At 41.5% G+C, this 26,144-nt stretch overlaps 4 protein-coding genes across 4 annotated transcripts in view; all 4 read left to right on the forward strand.

Annotated features, from left to right (window-relative positions):
* Positions 1–26,144, forward strand: part of LOC134212578 (uncharacterized) — an 896,490-nt gene that overhangs the window by 233,763 nt on the left and 636,583 nt on the right. The gene's annotated exons all lie outside the window — the stretch shown is intronic.
* On the forward strand, positions 1,945–4,895 carry LOC134209855 (uncharacterized). Its single transcript, XM_062685877.1, has 3 exons — positions 1,945–2,418; positions 2,616–4,509; positions 4,561–4,895. The coding sequence occupies exons 1-3, from the start codon at positions 1,945–1,947 to the stop codon at positions 4,893–4,895; spliced, it is 2,703 nt and encodes a 900-aa protein (XP_062541861.1).
* LOC134209856 (uncharacterized) lies at positions 4,956–6,299 on the forward strand. Its single transcript, XM_062685878.1, has one exon. It carries the CDS (start codon positions 4,956–4,958, stop codon positions 6,297–6,299), a length of 1,344 nt encoding a protein of 447 aa, XP_062541862.1.
* Positions 5,729–7,403, forward strand: LOC134216719 (uncharacterized). The gene is made up of 2 exons (XM_062695547.1): positions 5,729–7,264; positions 7,329–7,403. The coding sequence occupies exon 1, from the start codon at positions 6,460–6,462 to the stop codon at positions 7,183–7,185; it is 726 nt and encodes a 241-aa protein (XP_062551531.1). The 5' UTR covers positions 5,729–6,459; the 3' UTR covers positions 7,186–7,264; positions 7,329–7,403.

Here is a 26,144-nt window from a genome sequence, read left to right on the forward strand (position 1 = left end):
TTGGATTTCATTTTGCACATACATTTGTTGTGAAAAACGGAATTTAATTCACAAAAGTACGTAATTTCATAGAAATTTGGTTTCCTCCCTCTGCAAAGCTGAATTACGGCTCCTCACTTTTAGAATAAACTTTGAATTTTGTAGAATGGGCCTTGTAGAAAGCATGTGGGTTGTTGGATTTCATTCGGCACGTTCATTTGTTGTGAAAAACGGAATTCAATTCACAAAAGTACGTATTTTCATAGAAATTTGGTTTCTCTCCTCTGCAAAGCTGAATTTCGGTTCCCCACTTTTAGAATGAAGCTTGAATTTTGCAGAATGGGCCTTGTAGAATGGATGTGGGTTGTTGGATTTCATTTGGCACTTTCATTTGTTGTGAAAAACGGAATTTAATTCACAAAAGTGCGTATGTTCATAGAAATATGATGCGACTGAGGAGCCGAAATTCAGCTTTGCATAGGGCAGAAACCAAATTTCTATGAAAATACGAACTTTTGTGAATTAAATTCCGTTTTTCACTGCAAATGAACGTGCCAAAAGAATTTCAATTACCCACATACATTCTACAAGGCCCATTCTACAAAATTCAAACTTTATTCTAAAAGTGAGGAGCAGAGGGGAAAAACCAAATTTCTATGAAAATACGAACCTTTGTAAATTAATTTCTGTTGAATTTGTATATATTATCAGAATTAAGATTAGAATAATCGGTGTTGTAAGGAAATTGCACTCGGATTCTCAAACCCCTTGAATTTTGAACTATGTTTCACCCTAACCACTGAAATGAGCCGATACAATTATAGTAGCTATACTCTCCCGCGTAGGCAGATAACCTTTGAACATGTAGGTAGTGGTCAGCTATACCGAGTGAGAAAAGAGAAAATGCTATAACCGATGTACAACATCAGGAATATGACCAGTATGAAATAAACCTCGGACGGAAAACGATACTTGGTCGATTGTGTTGTTTGTTCCGTTTGTCAGTTTGTAGTGGCAATAAATCTCGATAGTTTAACACCGATAACGATCTTTGTGAACAACTCCGAATCCGAATCCGAATCCGCGCGTTATCGAAAGGCAGACAACCGAAAAAGTGGACAGTGAGTGCATTTGTGCAATTATCGAGCAGACAGTGATTTAATGTGCATTGAGTGCACTTGATTGCGCAAGTGACTAAGCGGTGGTTGCTAACTTCCATCCAGTATCCAGCCATCAGGGCGGCACAAGAAAGTTTGGTACTCTTTTAAGTGTCGGAGGTGGTCTGAGCAAGTAAGTGGACTGCAGAATTTCCTGGGCCACTGTTCCAGTGGAAGTAATTCCTCCCACGGAATCCTAGAGGTCCTAAAAGGCCCCATCATTTGGTCCTTTGAGCCGGATGGGAGGTCCCCCCAACCAGGAGGTGCGGTGAGTAAGCCATTACCATTTGATTGCGTGTTGGATGCTGTGATGCAGGTTTTTGGCTCCAACCTAGCCATTTTGTTGGATGCCTGACCCCCTTTGTGTGCATCCAAGCCCACCATTCGAAGGCCTGATTGTTTTCGCGGCAACGGTGTGCTTGAAGCGAGAGTTTTGGAAATTCCTGGGAACTTGAAAAGTTGAAAGGCCAATTGAAGCAAATATTTTCCTAATTAATTGCATGTATGTTGAGGTGGTGGTGAGTGGCAAGTCAATCGCGTAAGGTGGTACGATCGCGACGGGAAGGATTAATCGTGCGATTTATCGTATCAGCCTCGGTCGTTCCGCGAAAAGTTGATACCCGCGACGGGAAGGAGCTAATTCGTGCGATTGGTGTCATCTTTCGTCCGCGTCGTGTAGAAACGGTACGTCCGCGCCGGGAAGGAGTCCGTTTACGATATACGTGCCGTTTCCGACTTTCGATTCCGTGTTCGTTTTGTGGTGGTAGTGTAGTGCAGTGGTGAGACAGTCCAGTGGTTCCCAAACAAGATGGCAACGAAATTGGATAAAATGCTGGCTGAGTGTATGGTGAAACGCAAAGCAATTTTCATCACGCGTGCACAGGTGGAGAAATTCGTGGCAAAGTTTGATGCAGCGAAGGATACATGCCAAATTCCCGTACGTCTGGAGACCTTGGATCGGATATACAAGGAATTCCTCGAAGTTCAATCCGACATCGAATGCTACGACAAGCCGGAAACACTGGACATCCATTTCGGTGAACGAGCAGATTTTGAGACCCGATACTGCGAAGCGAAGGGATTTCTACTGTCGAAGCGGTCAACTGAGCAAAACCAAACGCTGATGAACAGCACAATGCACTCTGACCATCAATTCCATGCAGCTTTCCACCTCCGATTACCCAAGATCGATCTCCCTAAATTCAACGGTGACTTTTCTCGTTGGTTATCTTTTCGAGATACGTTCACTTCAATGGTGCATTCTAATGCGGACATCCCAACGGTTGCTAAGCTGCAATATTTGTTGCAATCGCTCGAGGAGAAGCTCGAAAACCATTCGAGTCGGTAGATGTGGAAGCAGATAACTACAGGGACGACTTGGGACGCGTTGCTGAAGCGATATGATAATAAGCGATTCCTGAAGCGTCAACTCTTCCGCTCTCTTTCTGATCTACCTGTCCTCAAGCGTGAATCTCCCAGGAATTACACAACCTTGTGGACGACTACCAGCGTCATGTCAAGGCCCTAGGAAAGCTGAATGAGCCAATTCAGTATTGGGACACACCTCTAATCAACCTCCTATCCTACAAGCTAGATCCTACAACGCTACGAGCTTGGGAAGAGTCAACCAGCAGCGAAGACAATGTTTCCTATGAGAGGATGGTAGACTTTCTCTATCAACGAGCTCGAATGCTGAAATCCGTCGTCACAGATCTGCAGCAACGTTCACAACAACCGATATCGGCCAAGGTGGCCGGTTCAATACCTTTCCCGAAGAAGCCATTCAAGATGGCAGCTAACACTGTTGTGTCCAAGCCGTACAGTAGTGGACCACAGTGTATCGCATGTTCAGAGAAGCATTTCCTTTTCCTATGTCCAGTATTCGCAAAGATGTCTGTCGCGCAGAGACGCGAACTGGTTTCCCAGAAGCACCTATGCTGGAATTGCTTCAAATCTGGACACTTAGCAAGGAGCTGCACATCGAAGTTTACGTGTCGGACCTGCCATGACAAGCACCATTCTCTGTTGCACCAAGAAGCACTTCTCAAGATATCGTCCACCCCAGCAATTTCGCCACAGCAGCCAATCCAACAACCATCCACGTCCACGGCAGTGGAACCGGCAAGACATCCCAACCAAAACCCCCAAGTGAGTCTGTCGGTCCAGTCGAGCCGCAGCACAGTGCTGCTAGAAACGGTTGACCTTTTGGTCCTCGACCAGAATGGTAAAAAGCATTCCGCCCGAGCACTACTAGACTCGGCATCCATGTGCAACTTCATGACGAAGAAGCTTGTCAACTTTCTCAATATTCGTCGCAAAACAGTCAACATCGCTGTAACTGGCGCTGTAATTGGAGAATCCAAGAAGCAGATCAAGTTCAAACTGACTGCTACCATCCAGTCCAAGTTCGCTCCGTTCAGTACAGCACTCGAGTTTCTAACCCTGAAGAAACCCACGATTAATCTGCCAACCATCCCAGTCGACATATCCCAGTGGAAGCTCCCCGAAGTGTCGTTGGCAGATCCCAAATTCCACATCCCTGCAGGCATCGACATGATTGTCGGTGGCGAAGCCTACCATGAGCTACACACAGGTGGTAAAGTTCCTCTTGGTGAAGGTCTTCCAACGTTGATCGAGACAGTATTCGGGTGGACCGTTTCTGGGAAAGTTTCTATCAAATCCGCAAACGTTCCGCATGTTTGTCACCTCACCACTGTCGATCGAAACCTAGAACAAGCGCTACAACGGTTCTGGGAGCTGGAGGCCATCGATTCCAATCCAGTGTTATCCACAGAAGAAACCTATTGTGAAGAATTTTATTCCGCTACCACCACTCGCGATTCGTCCGGTCGTTATCTCGTTCGCTTGCCACTTACCCGTGATCCGCTCGTCACCCTCGGTACATCCCGCCTAATTGCCGAGCGCCGTTTCTTAAACCTGGAGAAGAGACTTGAGCGTGATCCACCCACCAAGGATGCATACTGCAGCTTCATGGATGAGTATGAGCGCCTTGCTCATATGCGGAGATTCGACGATCCAGCAGACACTATTCCGCACTGTTATCTTCCGCATCACCCAGTGTTTAAAGCTTCGAGTACATCCACCAAGGTCCGTGTTGTATTCGACGCTTCGTGTAAGACCACGTCTGGTTTTTCGGTAAACGACATGCAGCTAGTTGGACCAGTCGTTCAAGAGGATCTGCTGTCGATAGTCATGCGTTTCCGCACCCACCAAATCGCCATCGTAGCCGACTGTGAGAAGATGTATCGGCAAGTTTTGCTACACCAAGAAGATCGTCCATTCCAAAGAATTCTCTGGCGCTCCAGTCCATATCAGCCGCTCGCAACATACGAGCTTCAAACCGTTACGTACGGTTTCGCATCTGCGCCATTTCTGGCAACTCTCCAACGTTGCCAAACATGAGAAAAAGTACTGGCTGTCGAGGCTGTAAAACAGGATTTCTACGTGGATGATTTCCTGTCCGGCGCAGATGACCTCCCATCCGCAATCCGCTTACGCAAGCAAGTTTACGCTATGCTCTCAGTGGCAGGGTTTCCGTTGAAGAAATGGGCATCCAACGTCCCTGAAGCTTTGGCAGATGTTTCTGAAGAAGACCATGCCATTGAACTGTTTCACGACCTGCAAAACGAGCAATCCGTTTCCGTTCTCGGATTAGTGTGGGAGCTAGAGTCCGACTTTCCACGCTTCAAGGTGCAGCTTCCGTTACCAGTAGCTGTTCTTACCAAGTTGTTTATGTGATATTCCAGCAGGCTTCAGTGGACCTGTCATCGTCTTATCCAAGCTTTTTATGCAGCGTCTATGGGCCTTGCATACCGACGAAGGACATTCCTACGAGTGGGATCGCCATCTCAACAACTCCATGCTGAATGGAAATCCTACCATAGTACGCTCGAAGTGCTGTCAAATATCCGGATTCCAAGGTGTGTGTTCCTGGCCAACGCTGTGTCTATCCAACTACATTTTTTCTCCGATGCATCGGAAAAGGCCTACGGTACGTGTTGCTACGTCCGTTGCGAGTCTTCCAACGGAATCATACAAGCGCGACTACTGACGTCAAAGTCTAAAGTTGCCCCGCTATCAAAGCTTCAAACCATCGCCCGCCTCGAGCTGTGTGGGGCGGTCCTGTCAACCAAACTCTACAAGAAGGTGCAAAGTTCCATCAAAAAGCCAGTCGAAGTGTTTTTCCACGTCGATGCTCTGAACTGGCTGCAATCCTGCCCAACCCGCTGGAAAACATTTGTGGCAAATAGGGTGTCCACAATCCAAGCATCTACCGATGTGAATTCCTGGAGACACGTTCCCGGAGTCTGCAATCCAGCTGACGTCCTTTCGAGAGGTCTTAGCCCCACCGAGCTTGCAAGCTGTTCGTTTTGGTGGAATGGTCCGCCATGGCTATCGCTTCCGCCTTCTAATTGGCCGCAAATCGACATCCCATCCGTTGATCCCTACAGTTTACCCGAAGCAAGAAGCAAGGCCCGCGCAGTAATGATCACCACTGCCGATCCCAAGTTCACCGAAGAGCTGTTTAGCCGTTTCTCCAACTATTCGAAGTTACGCCGTGCTGTCGCCTATTGGCGAAGATATTTCCGTGTTTTGCAAGCTATTTCCAAGAAGAAGAAGCCGCAGCCGTTCGAGTTCCTCACTACTGAAGATTTGCGTGATGCAGATGTCGCTCTATGCCGCCTTGCGCAACAAGACATGTTCCCTGATGAAACTGCAGATCTTGCCTCGAAAGAACGTGTATCGCCGTCGTCACCATTGAAGTGGCTAAAACCAATCCTCCACCATGATGGACTCATCCGAGTTGGGGGACGCCTCAGTAATGCTTCTATACCCATTGAAGTGAAACATCCGATAGCCCTGCTAGCCAAACATCCACTTTCCATTCTACTGGCTGGAGAATTCCATCGAAACCTTCTGCATGCCGGCCCGCAACTCATGCTGGCCACGATCCGACAACGATTTTGGATTATCGGTGGCCGAAACCTAGTTCGTCAAACGTATCACAAATGTCTCCAATGTTTCCGTAATAAGCCGATCCTGGTCCAGCAAAGCATCGCTGATTTGCCAACCTCTCGTGTAACACCAACTAGGCCATTCGCCGTGTGTGGTGTAAACTATTGTGGGACCAGTCTATATTAAGTCACCTGTACGCAACCGAGCTCCGACGAAAGCATACATTGCCATTTTTGTGTGTTTCTCAACGCGAGCCGTCCATATCGAACTTGTGTCCGACCTATCGACGCAAGCTTTCTTATCAGCACTCCGCCGTCTGGTCGCACGCCGTGGAAGACCGAAGGAAATGCACAGCGACAATGGCACTGCGTTCAAAGGTGCAGCGAATGACCTTCACAAGGTATACCAGATGCTGAAGTCTGACCATGCCGGTCGCGAGCAGATTTTGCAGTTCTGCGCAGAAAATGAAATTTCTTGGCATTTTATCCCACCACGTGCTCCGCACTTCGGCGGTCTGTGGGAAGCAGCCGTCAAATCCGCCAAGCACCACCTACTGCGTGAAATTGGCAACACGAACATCAGCTACGAGGACATGGGCACTCTTCTAGCCCAAATCGAAATGTGCCTAAATTCCAGACCCCTCGTACCAATACCCAACGATCCGTCCGACCTGGAAGCCCTCACTCCGGGACACTTCCTGGTAGGAACAAACCTGCAAGCCGTCGCCGAGTGCGATCTGACCGAAGTTCCTGACAACCGCCTGTCACACTGGGAGCTCACACAGAAGCGTTTCCAGAGAATCTGGTCTAGATGGTATCCAGAATATCTTCAGCAGCTCCAATCACGCGCCGCGAAAGGATGCAAGAGCCCAGTCACCATCGAGCCTGGAAAAATTGTGGTAATAAAGGACGACAACCTACCGCCGATCCAATGGCCGCTCGGGAAGATAATGAAAGTTCATCCCGGCAAGGACGGCGTAGTCCGAGTCGTCACCCTCAAAACAGCGTCATCCGAAGCAGTCGTCAGACCAGTTGCTAGATTAGCAGTTCTCCCAGTTCCGGAAAAGCCCTAGAATCAGCAGTTCGTCTACAAGAAGAGATCCTGGTAGAGCACGCCGAAATTTGCTCGATGCCTTCGTGGGAGCCTCGCAGGTAATTGCGGTTCCAATACATTTTCCATTTCGCGTTCGATCTACCGGGTCTTTTTCTCTCCCAGATGTCATCGACTGATCTACCGTTCTTCTCCGCTGGCAATCGATCCTTTCCACCTTCAAAATGCATCCGAGTGTCTGCATCGCCACCAACCCGAACCGAAATGGCGCGTTGCTGAGCCGAGCAGTCACGTGGTCGAGAGCCGAGGAGTCACGTTGTATATTGCCGAATCGTCACATGGTTGCTTATGCGAGAAGCCCAAATCATCAACTAAACCTCGTGTAATAGAGAACGACGGAGAGTTGTTTGTTCGTGACAAATTGTAAATAATGTAAATAGCTTAGAGAATAGTTTTGAAATGTCTGTGCCATTCCAAGGTGGCCGGAATGTTGAATTTGTATATATTATCAGAATTAAGATTAGAATAATCGGTGTTGTAAGGAAATTGCACTCGGATTCTCAAACCCCTTGAATTTTGAACTATGTTTCACCCTAACCACTGAAATGAGCCGATACAATTATAGTAGCTATACTCTCCCGCGTAGGCAGATAACCGTTGAACATGTAGGTAGTGGTCAGCTATACCGAGTGAGAAAAGAGAAAATGCTATAACCGATGTACAACATCAGGAATATGACCAGTATGAAATAAACCTCGGACGGAAAACTATACTTGGTCGATTGTGTTGTTTGTTCCGTTTGTCAGTTTGTAGTGGCAATAAATCTCGATAGTTTAACACCGATAACGATCTTTGTGAACAACTCCGAATCCGATCCCGCGCGTTATCGAAAGGCAGACAGCCGAAAAAGTGGACAGTGAGTGCATTTGTGCAATTATCGAGCAGACAGTGATTTAATGTGCATTGAGTACACTTGATTGCGCAAGTGACTAAGCGGTGGTTGCTAACTTCCATCCAGTATCCAGCCATCAGGGCGGCACAAGAAAGTTTGCTACTCTTTTAAGTGTCGGAGGTTGTCTGAGCAAGTAAGTGGACCAGAATTTCCTGGGCCACTGTTCCAGTGGAAGTAATTCCTCCCACGGAATCCTAGAGGTCCTAAAAGGCCCCAGCAATTTCCGTTTTTAACAACAAACGAACGTGCCAAATAAAATCCCACAACCCGCATGCATTCTACAAGGCCCATTCTACAAAATTCAAACTTTATTCTTAAAGTGAGGAGCCGAAATTCAGCTTTGCAGAGAAAAGAAACCAAATTTCTATGAAAATACGAACTTTTGTGAATTGAATTCCGTTTTTCACTACAAATGAACGTGCCAAAAGAAATCCAACAACCCACATACATTCTACAAGGCCCATTTAACCAAATTCAAACTTTTTTCTAGAAGTGAGGAGCCGAAATTCAGCTTTGCAGAGGGGAGAAACCGAATTTCTATGAAAAAACGTACTTTTGTGAATTAAATTTCGTTTTTCACAACAAACGTACGTGCCAAATGAAATCCAACAACCCACATACATTCTACAAGGCCCATTCACAATATTTAAACTTTATTCCAAAAGTGAGGAGCCGAAATTCAGCTTTGCAGAGGAGAAAGAAAATTTCTATGAAAATACGTACTTTTTGAATTAATTTCTTTCACAACAAACGAACGTGCCAAATGAAATCCAACAACCCACAAATATTCTAAAAGGCCCATTCCACCAAATTCAAGCTTTGTTCTAAAAGTGAAGAGCCGAAATTCAGCTTTGCAGAGGGGAGAAACCAAATTTCTATGAAAATATGTACTTTTGTGAATTAAATTCCGTTTTTAACAACAAACGAACGTGCCAAATGAAATCCAACAACCCACATGCATTGTACAAGGCCAATTCTACAAAAATTAAAACTTTATTCTAAAAGTGAGGAGCCGAAATTCAACTTTGCAGAGGGGAGAAACCGAATTTCTATGAAAAAACGTACTTTTGTGAATTAAATTTCGTTTTTCACAACAAACGAACGTGCCATATGAAATCCAACAACCCACATACATTCTACAAGGCCCATTCACAATATTTAAACTTTATTCCAAAAGTGAGGAGCCGAAATTCAGCTTTGCAGAGGAGAAAGAAAATTTCTATGAAAATACGTACTTTTTGAATTAAATTTTTTCACAACAAACGAACGTGCCAAATGAAATCCAACAACCCACAAACATTCTACAAGGCCCATTCCACCAAATTCAAGCTTTGTTCTAAAAGTGAAGAGCCGAAATTCAGCTTTGCAGAGGGGAGAAACCAAATTTCTATGAAAATACGTACTTTAGTGAATTGAATTCCGTTTTTAACAACAAACGAACGTGCCAAATGAAATACAACAACCCACATGCATTGTACAAGGCCCATTCTACAAAAATTCAAACTTTATTCTAAAAGTGAGGAGCCGAAATTCAGCTTTGCAGAGGGGAGAAACCAAATTTCTATGAAAATATGTACTTTTGTGAATTAAATTCCGTTTTTAGCAACAAATGTAGGTGCCAAATAAAATCCAACAAACCGCATGCATCATGCAAGGCCTATTCTACGATATTGAAACCTAATTCTCAAAGTGCAAAGCCAAAATTGAACTTTGCAGACCAGAGAAAAAAAAATTCTTTGAAAATACGTACTTTTGTGAAATAGATTCCGTTTTTCACAACAAATGAACATGTCAAATGAGATTCAACAACTTACTTGGATCTTGTACGATTTCTCCTATATAATTCAAACCTCATTCTCAAAGTTATAAGCCGAAAATCAGCATTACAGAACAGAGAAACCAAATAGTATATAAGAATACGTAGTTTTGTGAATTTAAACCTGTTTTTCTCAAAAACTGGACGTGTTACAAAAAATCTGAGTACATGACTGAATTCAGCGAAGAAAAATCTTTCAAGTACACTGAAAATGGTTGAAGGGAGTAAAACACTGTTGACTAGTGATTATTTGCAGAACATCAATTGGATCAGTATTTTTTTCGAATTTGGAAAGATCTCTTTCCTTTTAAATAACGTTCCCTTCGTAAAGAAGACCAATCGTCTGCACCACGTGTTTTTTAACAACAGTAAGGAGCCGGAGTGTCGAACAATAACCCGATGAAAAAGATTCCAGAAAATGTTTCGATGAAGGGAAAACGATTAAGGTATCGCCCATAGACTGCTCGACTGATGATATACGGCCAAGATCCAATTATACTGGAGAGAACTTTAACTTAAGGACACTCCTCATGGAATCCAATTTGCTATGTACACCACTCAATACGGAAGCAACGCACAACAGTTATTTATGTTGTTTCACGCATGCTGCCACGCAAAGTTTTCAAAACCAAGATTCCAAACACTCGCATTCTAATCGGTCAATATTGATAATAGGAACAAATCATGAAAATTCATCAAACATAAATTCGAATGATTTTCAACAGCCAGATTGTTTATATGCTGCATTGAGGAGGTCTTGTGCCAAGCAGTACGTTGCATGCATTCCTTAAGTTTGACTTGCGTCCGGCACTTACAAAGTTTGATTACCTGTAGCTTATTAGAAAACTGACTGATAATAACAAAACCAAATTTGATTAAAGTAACTGCATACACAGCAGTTGTATTTTTTATTTTAATTTTCATTGCCGTGAGTTTTGACTCTGACGTGTTCTTCACTATCGGGATATATTTTTCTAATGTGTAGTCTTCAATAGTTTTTTTTATTCTATCGTTTTGTCTATTATGCCACTCCGGATATAAATAGATGGGTGGAACATAGAAAACTCTCCTGTCATAAGACGAGTTTGAACAATCCCATTGAATTCCACCACTTAATTGTATCCTGACAGATACGTATTTCGACCTCAACAGTAAGGCCGTCTTCAGTGTCTTGTACTTGACTCGAGTCAAGTACAAGACACTGAAGACGGCCTTACTGTTGAGGTCGAAATACGTATCTGTCAGGATACAATTAAGTGGTGGAATTCAATGGGATTGTTCAAACTCGTCTTATGACAGGTGAAAACATTCCACTAAAAAGCTCAAAATAATTTTCTTATAGAAAACTCTGTTAATGCAAGAACATTTATGAAAATTCAATCATCATCAATTCGTCATCTTCATATATTTGCTCAGAAAGTTGACACATTTAAGGCAATGTCACTTTAAATTTTACGCTTGTTTTGTTTTCGATTAATATTAAAAAGCAATCTCTTCGTTGGAAATTATTGATATTAAAAAGTCAAACAATCATGATACAACATTCCTTTACAGCTCCTTGCTTTGATATATTAAACATTTCATCGGCCAAATCTGACAACGTTCCCAGCAGAGCCATGGCTTACAAACGTCGCTCCATATTTGCGCCCCATATTCATTCATACCGGTTTGCATCCAAGATTATCGAAAAGACAAAAATCTGACCCGAGCATCGCATCGCAATCCCCAGAGGACGACGAAGACGACGTGCCAAGCTTCCGACCAATCGTGTGCGAGAAACCAATCAAAGTATCATCAGAATTCCACCAGCAGCGCACCAACCGCTTTATCCCCCCTAAGCGCTGGCTATGGTTCCTATTCGTTGAAGCTCTTGTGCCCATATTGAATCCTAATCTTTGGCCTGGGCGAGCGGGCCGATATTAACGATGGCTTTCATAAGTGGAAAAGGATCACGATGATGACAAAGATGATGATATGGGATCAGGCGTGGGCTGAATCGCTTCTTTACACGGTACGTGATGGAGATGGGGCACACTGGGAGCGAACCTTACTTTCCGTTGATCAAAAACGGTTAAGAATATTTCTAAATTTTGATAACGATCCAAGTGTTTTTTTTTCAAAGCTTTATTCTTCCTAATCTTAACTAGATTCTTTTTCTTTTTTCCGCTGCTCTACATTACTACTGAAACTTGGCCAGCCTTATGACTTGGTGTTCATATTAGCATTTCCAAAGATTTTTCGTTTGCTTAAGCTTTCTATGCCTGCAATGTGAATTTGCATTTTGTATGGCAAGCAAAATCATTCAAACCAATCAAAATTCTAATCTAGAGCAATAATCAAACTTGTCGTTTCGTGATAAACAATCCTACGGATTTTTTTGCTTGGTTAACCGGATCAGTATGCATAAATAAATACATTATTCGCTGGGCAACCCCTAAACTTATCTCAAGGCCATAGTGGCCTGTGCAGCAGTACTTTGATGATCTCTCTACTAAGCTCAGTTACTAACTCAGTATTGGTTAGCATTTTAGGCGTTTTTCCCTAATTGGTCTCACAAACAATAAAAAAGAGCTTTGACCATACAAGTTAGTACTTGGACGAAAGCTACCGGATATTGATGTTAAAATTATTCCGTACGACTTGATCAAAGTAAAATAACGGCACCTTTTTTTGCTTTGATCATTTACTAACTTATATGGTCAAAGCTCATTTTTGTTGTGTAAGAAGCAAATTAAGGAAAAACGCCTAAAATGCTGAGCGACTAGGTTCGCATATTATTCTCATCTAATCATTACAATTAGTACGCTAGGTGCTGGGGCTGTGAATAAGGTGGGGCTTATTCCAATCACTATCAAACACTAATTCCAACAAATTGTTTACCAAATATTTCTCTACGTTCTTAGTTCACCTCATACCTAATTAATTGTTAACGGAATGGGCAAATGGCTGATTCACATGGCCTCCCATCTTCATACATACCACAAATCATTCCTTTTTGTGCACCTTGACTTGACAGTTATTTGTAAGGCAGTTTTGCGATGTGTTATGCCAGCTTAGTCCGAAAACAGCTACAACCGCTCTATTGGGCGTTTTGAACTTCCATTGACCGTCCGGAATTTTATTCGATCGATGTGCCTTTTGGAGATCGAATTGAAAACATTCCCTGGTCAAATTACCTATATTTCTCCGAATTTCTCTGCTCTGCGGAGATGATCTCCTCAGCATTTTCTTCGGTGAAACATAAACTGTGTATGACAACATTCAACTTGCATAAACGGGATATCATCCCTGAAATACGAGTTATGCACATTAGGGTGTTTCAAAAGATCGATTTTGCTCCGCAACGCGCATCTAATTCTATAACCTGCTCACAATAAGGAAGCACCATAATCAGTAAATAAAATAAATTTTCCCATACTAATTTGCATGCACACTGGAAACGGCTTGTGCTAAATCAGTTTTTATCTAAATGAGCTCAAATTTTCGGAGGACACTCAGAACATGATACAGAACCAGATGAGCGTTGTGCAGCAAAATCATTTTTTTGACCCACCCTAATGCACATCTTCCGATACATATGCCATCTTCTTCACTAATGCCACTTGTCTGGAAATCTGTATTTTCGCGATGTCTGCCATACCATATGTGTACACGGATAAAAATTAAAAAGTTAAATACATCTAAGTTTAATTTAAAACTAGAGCCTTATAACAGCGGTTCTCAACCTGGGGTACATGTACCCCTGGGGGTACCTTCGCTAGGCCCAGGGGGTACCTCGGACAAAAATGCGTAATGGCGGATGAATTACAATTTTAATAGGTATGTCACAATAGATAGATTTGTGCCACTGTGATTGTTGAGGAGAGTGTGGAATGCAAAAGAATAAGCGTGTCTATATCAGGGTATTGATGGTGATGGTCCACATCATTATTAAGAATATGTTTCTTGACTAAAATCTGGATTCTACAGATTCGTAAGCCTCATTTTAAGAGGTTCGGAAACATTCTTTCAAGAGGCCCGAAAGCCTTCTTTGAGGCTTTTTTTCTATAAACTATCTTTTTTCTGCTTCCTTTAAAAGCTTCGAAAGGATCTTTTCAAGGGACTCGGAAAGCATTTTTCTAAAAGGCTCTGGAGTCTCCTTTCCAAAGCCCGGAAGTCTTCTTTTAAGCTTTCTTTTTTATTTTCTTCTTCTTTTAAAAGACTCGAAAAGCTCTTTTCAAAAGGCTTGGAAGGTTCCTTTCAAGATGCTCGCAAGCCCTCCCTTAAGGAGGCTCGGAATTCTTTCAAGAGGCTTGCAACCGTACTCTCGAAAGTCTCAGAAGCGTCCATTCAAGATACTCCGAAGCCTCCTTTCAAATGGCTTGAAAGCCTTCTTTGAAAACCTCGAAAGACTCCCTAGCAGCACAAATATTACTGCTTTGTTTGCAGCAGCATGTGACTCGATTTGGTCGTACATGAGTTACATAAACTCATGTATGACAAGTGTGTTACTCGGGCTCTTCAAAAAAGCTCGAAAGCCTTCTTTCAAGAGGCTCGAAAGCCTCCTTTCAAGGGGCTCGAAAGCCTTCTTTTAAAAGGCTCAGAAGACTTTTTTAAAAAGGCTTGGAAGGCTGCTTTCAAGAGTCTCGGAAGCCTCCTTTCGGCTGGTTTGGAAGCCTCCTTTCGAAAGGCTTGAAGCCTCCCTTTAGAAGGCTCGGATTTTTTCCTTAAAGAGGCTTGGAAGCGTCCATTCAAGATACTCCAATGCGTCCTTTTAAGTGGCTAAAAAGCCGCATTGAAGAGGCTCGGAAGGTTCAAAAGTGTTTATTCAAGATACTCTGAAGCCTCCTGTCAGAGAGCTCAAAAGCCGCCATTCAATAGGCTCGGAGGACTTTTTTCAAGAAGCTTGGAATCCTCCTTTCAAGAGCTCAAAAACATCCCATCAAAATGCCCGAAGTCTTTTTCAAGAAGCCTGGGTGCATATTTTCAAAAGGCTCAGAATCTTCCTTTCAAGATATTCAGAAGCCTCCTTTCAAGTGGCTTGGAAGCCATCCATAAAACGGCTCGTAAGGTCTTTCAAGAGGCTTGAAAGCCTACTACCCTTGAAGGGATTTAGAAGCCTTATTTCAAGAGGCTTGGAACCCTCTCTTCAAGAGGCTCGGAATTCTATTTCCAAGAGGCTTGGAAGCATACTTTCAAGCAGCTTAGAGGCGTCCTTTCAAGATGCTAGGAAGCCTCCTTTTAAGTGGCTCGAAAACCGTCTTTCAAGAGACTCGGAACTCTTTCTTCAAAAGGCTCGAAAGAGGCGCGAAATCCTAATTTCAATACGCTTGGAAGCCTTCAATAGTCAAAAAAGTTCTATGCTCGATGTATGCACTTAATTTTTTATTGGGAAGTTTGATAAAAAGGGAAAATTTCCTAAAAGTTTATGGAGAACCATATACAGGTATACCTCGATTATATGGACTTTTTCGATGCAAAAAAGTCCATATAATCGAATTTTCCATATAATCGAAGCAAATTTTTTTTTTCTCGAAATTTGTGGTACACGATGAAATAAGTCTTAAAAGTTGATAGAAAATATCCATATATTGCCTTACAGTCTAATCCGCATGTTTGGGCTCATTTTGTGATAACTCAGTAGATTATGATTTTCTATAAAAACGTAACCTTTTTTCCAGCCACTTGTTTCTAAGATTACATTAGTAATGAAGACTTCGCCCAGCTCAATGTGAGCACAATAATATATTTATTCACGAATTCTAACTACAGTGCCTTCCTGTTTCAGCAACAAAGCAAACACTGAGTGGTCGAGTTCGAGTAAGGTATATTGTAGCATGCGTATCACGTATGTCACCGACCCTAGTTCAATTCCATAAAATCGCATTCCTTGCGGCATGCCGTATATAATTCTAGACTCCATAATCCAGCGACTCATCAAGTCGATGCCTTTTGCAATGCTTATGCACTTCGTTTTGGAAGTGTCGTTTTACAGAGTCATCGCTTTATGGTTGTTCCCAGGGCAAGCTGTTCCCATGCTACCCGTCGCACGCTAGTGCCGACGGTGTGATTTATATAATGACTTCAGGTACCTCCAAATGGGAGCTCAAGTTAAGTTAAGAATTTGAATTAATAAACAGTCTAGTTTGAACGTTCGACGAGTGTGTAACGTTTTAAAGATATCACCCGCCGAACAGTTAACCTGTTACAATATGTTAGATTCAAAAACTGGCTTTATATAGAAGGACTGACACTTGTCCTCTTTTGATTTGAACGCAGCAAATTGAAACCGATGTAAAGTTTTGTCCTATTGTCTCCTTATGAAAATTGGCCGGATTGGACTATGGGCTCAGAAGATATGGAAAAAATGCATTTGTTTATGCAAAAATCGCGTAGAAACAGTCTCACTTTTCTGGCACTTATCTTTAAAAGATCTCCTTGCAACAAGTTGCGTTTGATTGATATTCTTAAAAAGAATTTAAATCAATGTAAATAAGAGGCTCTATCCACGTATCTGTGTCATTTTTACAAGAACCAATTTTTCCCGTTTCCCGTCATTTCCCGCCAAAAAATGTATCTTGTTTTATTGTCTCAGTCAATTCTTTGACTTATTTAAATTCAACTTAGAGGTGAGCCAGCCTAGGGCTGAAAGCCCCTAAAATAAAGACAATAATAATAATAAATTCAACTTTTCACAGAATTCATACTTTAGAATAAAAAAATCGGAGAAGTGCAGCACGTTTGAAGAATTGGAATTGGCCTTTTAATTTTAATTCAAACTCGGGCGCATGTTAGGTCAAGCTTGGAAACCAGCACTATTCGTCCCAAAGTATGGCGTCAAACAGTGTGGGTTCTTTGGGAAAGTTGTCCTCAAAAATTGAAGAATCGATTGAACGGATAAAAATTGTTGATGGGAAAGGTCAATTGCATAGTGCACCTATACCTGCTAAGTGGAATATTAAAGGATAAATTGTTATGGCTAGTTTGGACTATGTTCGTATATTAAAGTAGGGCTGTATTTTGCAACGTGTTTTAAAATTCAAAACGACGCACAGTGGCGGGCACTCATAAAAATCCCGGACAAAACTTGAGATTGCATTCAAAATTTCACCACCGCGCGCTATTGTATTTTGTACAACACTAACGAAAAACACATCGCTCACATTACACAGCATGAACGAGTTTGCATGAGCGGTTCAGGATCACGCTTTGCTGAACGGTTTAGCAGCAATTGATTTAAGAACTGCTAACAAGAACATTCTAAAGATATTCAATTTCTTTTCCTACCGTTGAGCGTCAGTATAATCCTTAAACCTTGTGCTGAACAAATGTGAATACCAGGATATTCGACAACATTTATTTAAACAATAGAGGTAATAAACTATAGAGGACGATTGTCGCTGCGGTTCCCTTTGTTATCGTTCCTAAACATGTTGGGTACCTATCTGTCAAAACGTTCTGATTTTTCCTCCATTGACATTTAGTGCCCTATCCTCGCCAGCAAAAGATGTTTCGCCAGTGACGACAGCGACAATCTTCCTCTATAGTTTATTACCTCTATTATTTAAACATAAAGACAGCTCGAAGAGTTTTCAGTTTTTTACATTCAAATAATTATCAAGTTCGTCCAGAAGAAATAATGCCAGGTTTGAAAACCATTTGGAACTTTATGTATCACATATTGAAATAAACTCAGTTTCGTGGATATACCTAAAAAATCAGTCTCAGTGGGTCCGGTTTGCTAAATGTTAATGCATCATCCGTCCTTCTATACTTAATTCCATGCACCAAAAGCAGAAAAAGGTTGGAAGCAAAGATCTAACAGCTAAATATGACAATCTCATCTGTCAGTCTGACAATTCACTTCACGTTTTCGTATGGCAGAGATCACCAAAAATACGCATTATTTTTCACCACCTATTTGTAAGGACGGGGCCTTGGCTGTTGCAGATTAAAGAATTGTATATTTATCAATATATACAATGAAATTTTCCAACGCGAAAATGGTAAATCAATCAAGTCAATCGAACATATGACTCAAAGTGCATCTCCATATATAACATCACAACATGCCTTACGGGCATTTATTTGCCCCAATGTACCATAATAAATATAGAATCAATGTGAAATATGACTTACTCTTATTCAACTTATTCAACAACTTTTTAAAACCCCAAAACACAAAAAAAATTGAGCGAAAAAAAAATGTCCATATAATCGAGGTAAAAAGTCCATATAATCGAAGTCCATATAATCGAGGGTCCATATAATCGAGGGTCCATATAATCGAGGTAAACCTGTATTCTGTTAGTTTTCAGGTTTATTTTTAATACCCCTTAAGAGTTACGATTATTTTCATTTACAACAAAAAAACATAAATTACCTAAATTAATACAAAAGTTCGTAGAGATACCTCTCAAGAAAAAGGTTGAGAACCGCTGCCTTATAAGATGAGTATCTCATCGTTCCACGTTTGGCAGGTCGCCTGCTCGTTTGGACTTGAATCTGTTCCAATATTGACACTTGGTGGCACTGTATCTAAAATCATATTCGGTCTATTCACTTATTGCAATCATTGCTGTCTATATTACTCTTATTCTTGTGATTTTATGATAATTATTACAATCACATAACACAGACCGAGGATTAGGTTAATCTTCTATCATTATTGCTTCTCTCATTTGGTGAATAGTACAGGTGGCTAGCGCGTCAGTCGAATGGCACTAGGCTTGATAGAGGGCTTAGGTTCAATTCTCATCGTAGGCCAATTTTTGTTTGTAAGCAAATAAGGTTGGCGAAGTAGGGGAACTGTTCGGCACTACATTTCATAGCTCCCATCTTCTTGGATTTATTGAATTCTTATTACGTATAATATTAATCGCCATAGCCAGTTGCTGTTGTTGCCGTGTTTGTTATGTCCAAAGATGGTCTAGTAGCCTAAAAATTTGAACATATTGACATAGGGAGAGTGAATCCTGAACAAAATATGATCAGAACACATCGAGATAGAGAGATATCGAGATAGGGAGGTTATCGAGACGTAGAATGCCAAAATGTATGTCCCTTCAAGACTGAGGAAACCATTGACATAGGTAGAGATATCGAGATACAGAACATCGAGATATAGATAGTTGACTGTATATTTACGTTTTACAATGCACGAGAAAGCCAACTTCAGATATGGCTGGTTTTGGTTTCCAACTTTACTAACAGCTTCAATACAGCTAGCTACATATCCAGCCTTTAATGTTGCTTAGGTTAATTAATTCATTCAAAAATTTCTAATTAATTTTAGTCATTAAACTAATAATAGACTTAAATACACAATATTAAAAGTTGTGTCCAACGAGAGCAGATTTGTGCTCCAGTGTGCGTCACCATAGTAGGTCACTAAGAAAAGAACAAAGGCTTCAGTTAAGCCAACGTATGCGAATGAGCCTCAACAAACGGAAACTAATCCCAATCCGTCGTGATGCTTTGTATAGCAAAGTTTGCTACGGAATCAAATCAGTAATTAAACTTTGTCGGAACATTTACCTATCATTTGTTGGTGACAAATTAAGAAAATTCCAATTAGTACTGCAATTTTCCAATTTCAATAATAGAAGTCACGTGATGTTTACATATCTGCCCCTCTCATTCTCTATAAAAATGCGAAGAATGAAAGGCATCCCACAAAAACCTAACAAATTTTCATTCCGTGACATTGCAATATCTACTTTCTTATTGTGTCTATTACCGCTTCCAAATCGATGGATTAAAGGAATGTGATTAGTTTATCGATCAGTCATTGTTCTTTGAATATATCTATTGAGTTTTAAATAAAAGTGTCAAGCAGAGGATTTCTTTGCAGTTTATCACATCAGAATGCAAGTTTGCATTGTTTTCTATCGTGTTGAGGTGATAAACCACAAAGAAATCCGCTGCTTGTCACTTTTATTAAAAAGAGAGGAAGTCAACGAAGAGAATCCTCTCTTGCGACATTTGCCCTTATTCTTGATAGAGCTTGATTTATAAATTTTTACATTCATTCAAAGAGGGTAATCCATCCGATCGATTTTGGTGTACCATTAGTTGCGGTGGTGTATTCAACGTAGACACTGCAGATTGAACGCAGCAACACGCTAAGTTGATCGTTTTATTTAAAAATCGTAACAAAACAATAAATAATAGACGTGAAATTAAATCAATTTCGGTTAATACCATTATATTTCTTTATTGTTTCATCACCTATGCACCAATAGTCGCAGTAGTGCTCCATTAGAAAACAATGGGATTCGCAATTATAGAAACACGAATTAAAAATTATCGCAACTATGGGAGTAGTGTACCAATACTTGGAGAACTCGTTTTAGGTGAGAAATTCACATCCCCAGTGATTTTTTTTGTGCGGGATGAATCACTGCGTCCATTTAATTGAACTTTTGTAGTATACCCGTGTCATTTGTTTAGTGCATGTCTTCCTACTCCATTTCTATTGAGAAGAAACGAAGTAGTCGTTTTTTATTCATTTTTCTAAAACTAAATTTAAGGCCTCTTTAGATTTAGGTACCACTATTTATACCCTTCTAAGGGCCCTCCTTAGCCGTGCGGTAAGACGCGCGGCTACAAAGCAAGACCATGCTGAGGGTGATTGGATTCGATTCCCGATGCCGGTCTTGACAATTTTCAGATTGGAAACTGTCTCGACTTCCCTGGGCATAAAAGTATCATCGTGTTAGCCTCATGATATACGAATGCAAAAATTAAACCTCGCAGTTAATAATTGTGGAAGTGCTTAATGAACACTAAGCTGCGAGACGGCTCTGCCCTAGTGTGGGGATGCAGTGGCGTAGCCAGAAAATTTGTTCGGTGGGGGGAACCCCCCGCACATTTTTTTTTTCGAAAAAAAAAATTTCCTCTGAAAATTTTGTCTCTGGGGGGGTTTATATCCAAAACCACCCCCGTGGCTACGCCACTGTGGGGATGCAATGCCAATAAAAAGAAAAAGAAGATTTATACCTTTCGAGGAATGGCTTACACCAACTCTCAAAGGCGCGCCCCTCAATCAGTTTCGGCATCAACAATAAGTGGGATAAAACTGATTTTGACCATGCATCGGTACTGAAGTTTAAACATATTATTGCTTCTCCTTATGAGTTCCCAATTCGTTTTTGTACAGAGATCTGTTTTCATTACGTTTGGCATTTCGAAATCTCACCTTTACGCAGAGCTCTAATCAGTCAGAGGGTTTGCAAATCCATCAAATTCGTATCCGCTTCTTCCCTAATTAATCGGCACTCTGGAGCTTAAAGATTCATGTCGTCGGCTTCGAAACCAGCCTAAGATTGAGTTCCGTGTTTATAGTTTACTCCACTGACTCCATCCAAAAGGCGCAAAAGATGGGTCATCTAAAAGCAAAGTATTAAAGTCGCTCCATACTCTTCCGACCATCACTCATAAGTATCAACAAGAATAGTAAAAACTAGAGCACAGTGTGGTAGATCTTACTCCGTAATGCACCACCAAAAATTTTTCTACCCAGCATTACAGGCACCGTTAACTGCCTGGTTAATTGTTTCATCTCCTAGGCCATTCGTATTTCGGTACGGGTCGCCTGACACCTTGGGATTCGGGGCTAGGGAGGTCATATTGTCAGCTTCAGTGTTGTACCGAGCCTGGCGATATGACCGGATTTACAGCGTTACACACTACTTCAGAGTATCCATATCCCAGCGTAACGGGCTTCCTCGAGGATTCAATACATTCTTACAGCAAAGATGGCTAAACGATATTTGGAAATAATCCATAAGGTTAGTGGAATAAATTGTCTTGAAATTATAAACGATTATATGGTTGATAAGAAAATTATTTTGAGCTTTTTAGTGGAATGTTTTCACCTGTCATAAGACGAGTTTATACAATCCCATTGAATTCCACCACTTAATTGTATCTTGACAGATACGTATTTCGACCTCAACAGTAAGGCCGTCTTCAGTGTCTCGTACTTGACTCGACTCAAGTTCGAGACACTGAAGACGGCCTTACTGTTGAGGTCGAAATACGTATCTGTCAAGATACAATTAAGTGGTGGAATTCAATGGGATTGTATAAACTCGTCTTATGACAGATTATATGGTGTTGGGGCGTGCTTGGTTTAGTGTAGGAACCACTGCACTATGGGGAAAATGTTGCATGTTTCGGGCAAAATTCGATAATTCAAAAATCCGCTGAACGAAAATTGTGACCAAGAACTTTTCTTGAGCAAAATTTTCCCAGAAATCGAATGGTGCTTTCGGGTCCGGTACGCTATTCCTAATAGGACTTTTTGGACGTTTTCCCCCAACTTCCCCCAGAACTCTGGTATTATGAACGGAATGCACCCGTTATAAGCAGTTTAAGGCACATTTCTGATTGAATCTGAATGATTAGAATATTGTTGGGTAAGCGCAGTGTTATTTTATCTGGAGAGTATGTTAGTTTTAGGGGAATATGGTGTAAAATAGTCTCATATATTATATACATTAATTTGATTCCATTTGCTTGATTAGTTTCTGAGTTATGTGTAAATTTCGATTCCATGAGTATGGGAGCCCCCCCCTCCTAGCAGAGAGGAGAGGGCTCACGAACTAACACGGAAACATTTCTTGCCTATTTTATCCAACATCAATTTGGTTCCATTTGCTTGATTAGTTTCCGAATTATGCAGAAATTTATGTTTCATTTGTATGAGAGCCACCACAGAAACATTTCCTGACTTCAAAAACCTTAACATGCCAACTTTGGTTTCATTTGCTTGATTAGTCCTCGAGTTATGCTGTAATTTGTTTCATTTATGTGGAAGCCCCCCATTCAAAAGGGGGAGGGGTCTCCAAGCATCACAAGAACCTTCTCGACTCCAAAAACATCTGCATACTAGGTTTCACGCCGAATGGTTCAGTACTTTCCGAGTCTATAATGATCAGACAGACAGACAGAAATTCATTTGTATGTATATAATATATGAGACTATTTTACCCCATATTCCCCTAAAACTAACATACTCTCCAGATAAAATAACACTGCGCTTACCCAACAATATTGTAATCATTCAGATTCAATCAGAAATATGCCATAAACTGCTCATAACGGCTGCATTCCGTTCATAATACCAAAGTTCTGGAGGATGTTGGGGGAAAACGTCCAAAAAGTCCTATTAGGAATGGCGTACCGGACCCGAAATTACCCCCATTCGATTCCTGGGAATTTTTTTTTTAAGAAAAGTTCTTGGTCACAACTTTAGTTCAGCGGCCTTTTGAGTTATTGAATTTTGCCCGAAACATGCAACATTTTCCCCATTGTGCACTGTATCGAAAATAAGTTATCCACATTATTTTATTCGAATAAAATTGGATGAATTTTAAAAATTTATTGAAAATTGCTTAGCAATATGAAAAAAAATCTGTTTGTTTATTATTTTTGTTGTTAAATATCTTGGCTGTGCATATGCACAGCATATGTTTCGAAATGGACAAATTGATATGAAATTTGCGAAAAAGAATCCACGTGTCTTGGAGGGACTCGAACCCTCAACCTCCTACTCTCTAGATAGGCGTGATAACCCCTACACAACAAGACCACTTAAAGGTCACGTTTGCGGAAAAGCCATCAAAATCCGAGTACCAACCTTCACCGCGGTTAGCTCTCTTTTTTGCAAATTGAATATCTTTCGGATGCTTAATTTGTCCAATCTCCACATTTGCTTTACTATTGTATATCCACAGCCAAGCGAGTGCACATTGTTTATTAAACGAGAGGATCGCACTCCATGCCCCCCAGTAACTGTCTGGGCGGGACGGTATAGAATGCGAATTCAATCGCACTCTGCTGTGCCAAAGGCTTGCTTGGCTAAAGCATTTGATGAGTTTGATTGCCTTTTATGTAAGCGGTCGCGTGTACTCAGACGACTAATGACGGTGAAAGACCGACAGAGAGATGGACAAAATGACGCGATCGGCCGAAATATTTGTTCTGCATTTCGCGGCCGGTAATAAAAATCAGTTCAGTGCGTGATTTCTCTTGTTTCGGACTGCAGAACGATGACGCGATCGTCCGAAATATTTGTTCTGCATTGCGCGGCCGGTAATAAAAATCAGTTCAGTGCGTGATTTCTCTTGTTTCGGACTGCAGAATGATCGCGCGATCGGCCGAAATATTTGTTCTGCATTGCGCGGCCGGTAATAAGAGTAGCTATTGAACAAGTAAGTGCAGTGCGTGTTTTAGTCGTCGGTAAAGGAATAAAGTATCTATCTTGTGTTCGGTGGCTCATGCGCATGTCGCGCGCGGTCGAAAAAATACGAGTTCTTCTATAGTTTGCTGTAGCCATCGAACAAGTGAGTACAGAGTGCTGCGCTTCCGTGCGGTCGTCCAAAACGCGAATCTCCTTAGCTTTCATATGCCACCGAGCGTGCATGTTTTTTTAACTTTTAACTCGTATTAGTGTCATTTCCCATCCCATAGATCGCATCGCTTACCAAAGTGAATCCAGATAAATTATCCTTTGTAAGTAAGACGATATCCTATCCCAAGACAATCGTGGAGATGCAGAGGTATACTCGGTCTCTAGTAGCAACGAGAGTCGGACTAACAATCCTTCCATTCCTATATGACCGTAAGGACGTGGCCGGCGCCGTTATTGACTTTAAATATTTGAGCTCCCGAAACGTGTACATTGAGAATGGGTAGCTAATCCCAAGCCCCATTCATTGTGTTCTCTGTACAATTTCGCAAGTTCAGTCAATCACGGAGTAGCAACTACGAATTGTGCGGTCATAATGCTCATGCTCATGCTCAACCATTTTTATCGGTCAAATGACCATTTCCGTAATATTTTTCAAATGAATATTTTGGAGACGCTCAGAAAATTTTCGGGAGAAGTTCATCAATTTTTCCGACGATATTTAAAAGATTCTCCCTTTGAAGTTTATAAAACATCCTGAAAAAGTGCAGAAAAAATCTTCAAGAAACGAACGTAAGGAAATCATCTCGCCGATTCACGCAATTTAGCGTGTGTCTTCGAGACATTTTATCAGTAAGTTAATGTGCTTCATTGGAGGTATTCAGCTTACTGATCAATCCCCCTAAAAGTAAGATGAAAAATCTATTTTCCGCTTTGTTTTTAATAAAAGTTGTAGCAAAAATTCTCCTGAAAAACTTTGTTCAAGACAACAAGTTCGTAATTCCGTTACTGTCGGAGATCTTTTACGTTTGATTATTTAATTTATTTATTTATAATATTTAAAATCTAGCTGAGCATAGTCCGCGCTCCGTAAGTTCAGTTTCAAATACAATCGCGTTGGCGGAGTGGCCCCTCAGAAGCGTACAAATTTAGCAGAGCAGGACAGTCGATATCTCCCGTAAGTAGCTTCTCTGCAAAAGCGGCTTGAGTAATTGACCGTCTCACCTCAAGCGGTTATATTTGCAGAAGACGGCAACGTTCCACGTACGGTGGCAGGTCGCGCCACTTGAGGGACCGAAGTGCATACCTAACACACCGTTTTTGAATAGTTTCTATTCTGGCGATCCAGCTGACGTGGAATAGGCTCCATATGACAGCATTCGACCCCAAAATTGATCGTATCAACGAACAGTAGAGGGCTTTGAGACAGAATGGATCATGGAGCTCGTCTGCAATTTCGAACATATAGTCCAATTGTCGGTTGCCTCTGGCGATTATGTCGTTGTAGTGATCTTGAAAGGTAAGTCCACTGTCCAAGACAACGCCGAGATCTTTCAGGTGATGCACTCGTATAAGACTGCGTCCAAAAAGGCTATAGTCGAAGATGATCGGCATGTTCTTGCGGTGGTACGAAATGATGTTGCATTTTTCGATACTTAGACACAACAAATTACGCGAACACCAATCTGCGAAGGTACGCACCATATGTTGTAGCTCCAAGCAGTCCGTGTCACATTTTATTATTTTGTAAATTTTCGTGTCATCTGCGTAAAATAAGCGACAGCCGGCAGGTAGCAACAGCGAGACATCGTTTATGAAAATCGAGAAAAGCAGAGGACCAAGATTACTGCCCTGCGGAACTTTCGAGTTGTTGCAGAATGTTTCCGACTCCGACAAACCTATCTTAACCCGTATCTAGCAATTCATCAGGCAGGACCGGAACCACAGCACAGAGCTTGATGAAACGCCAAGCTTCTCCAGTTTGGCGAGAAGGTTTTTATGGCCCACTTATTAAATGCCGCTTTCAGGTCCATAAAC

The sequence above is a fragment of the Armigeres subalbatus genome, chromosome 2 (assembly GCF_024139115.2).
Source record: "Armigeres subalbatus isolate Guangzhou_Male chromosome 2, GZ_Asu_2, whole genome shotgun sequence".
Lineage (NCBI taxonomy): Eukaryota > Metazoa > Arthropoda > Insecta > Diptera > Culicidae > Armigeres > Armigeres subalbatus.

Excerpts from the sequence above, each read along its gene's own strand:
- LOC134209855 (XM_062685877.1), top strand. The coding sequence starts at position 1,945 with ATGGCAACGAAATTGGATAAAATGCTGGCTGAGTGTATGGTGAAACGC. Across the intron at positions 2,419-2,615 it reads CTAATGCGGACATCCCAACG|GAATTACACAACCTTGTGGA; the intron begins GTTGCTAAGCTG and ends TGAATCTCCCAG. Across the intron at positions 4,510-4,560 it reads GCTTCAAACCGTTACGTACG|AAAAAGTACTGGCTGTCGAG; the intron begins GTTTCGCATCTG and ends GCCAAACATGAG.
- LOC134209856 (XM_062685878.1), top strand. The coding sequence starts at position 4,956 with ATGGGCCTTGCATACCGACGAAGGACATTCCTACGAGTGGGATCGCCA.
- LOC134216719 (XM_062695547.1), top strand. The coding sequence starts at position 6,460 with ATGCACAGCGACAATGGCACTGCGTTCAAAGGTGCAGCGAATGACCTT.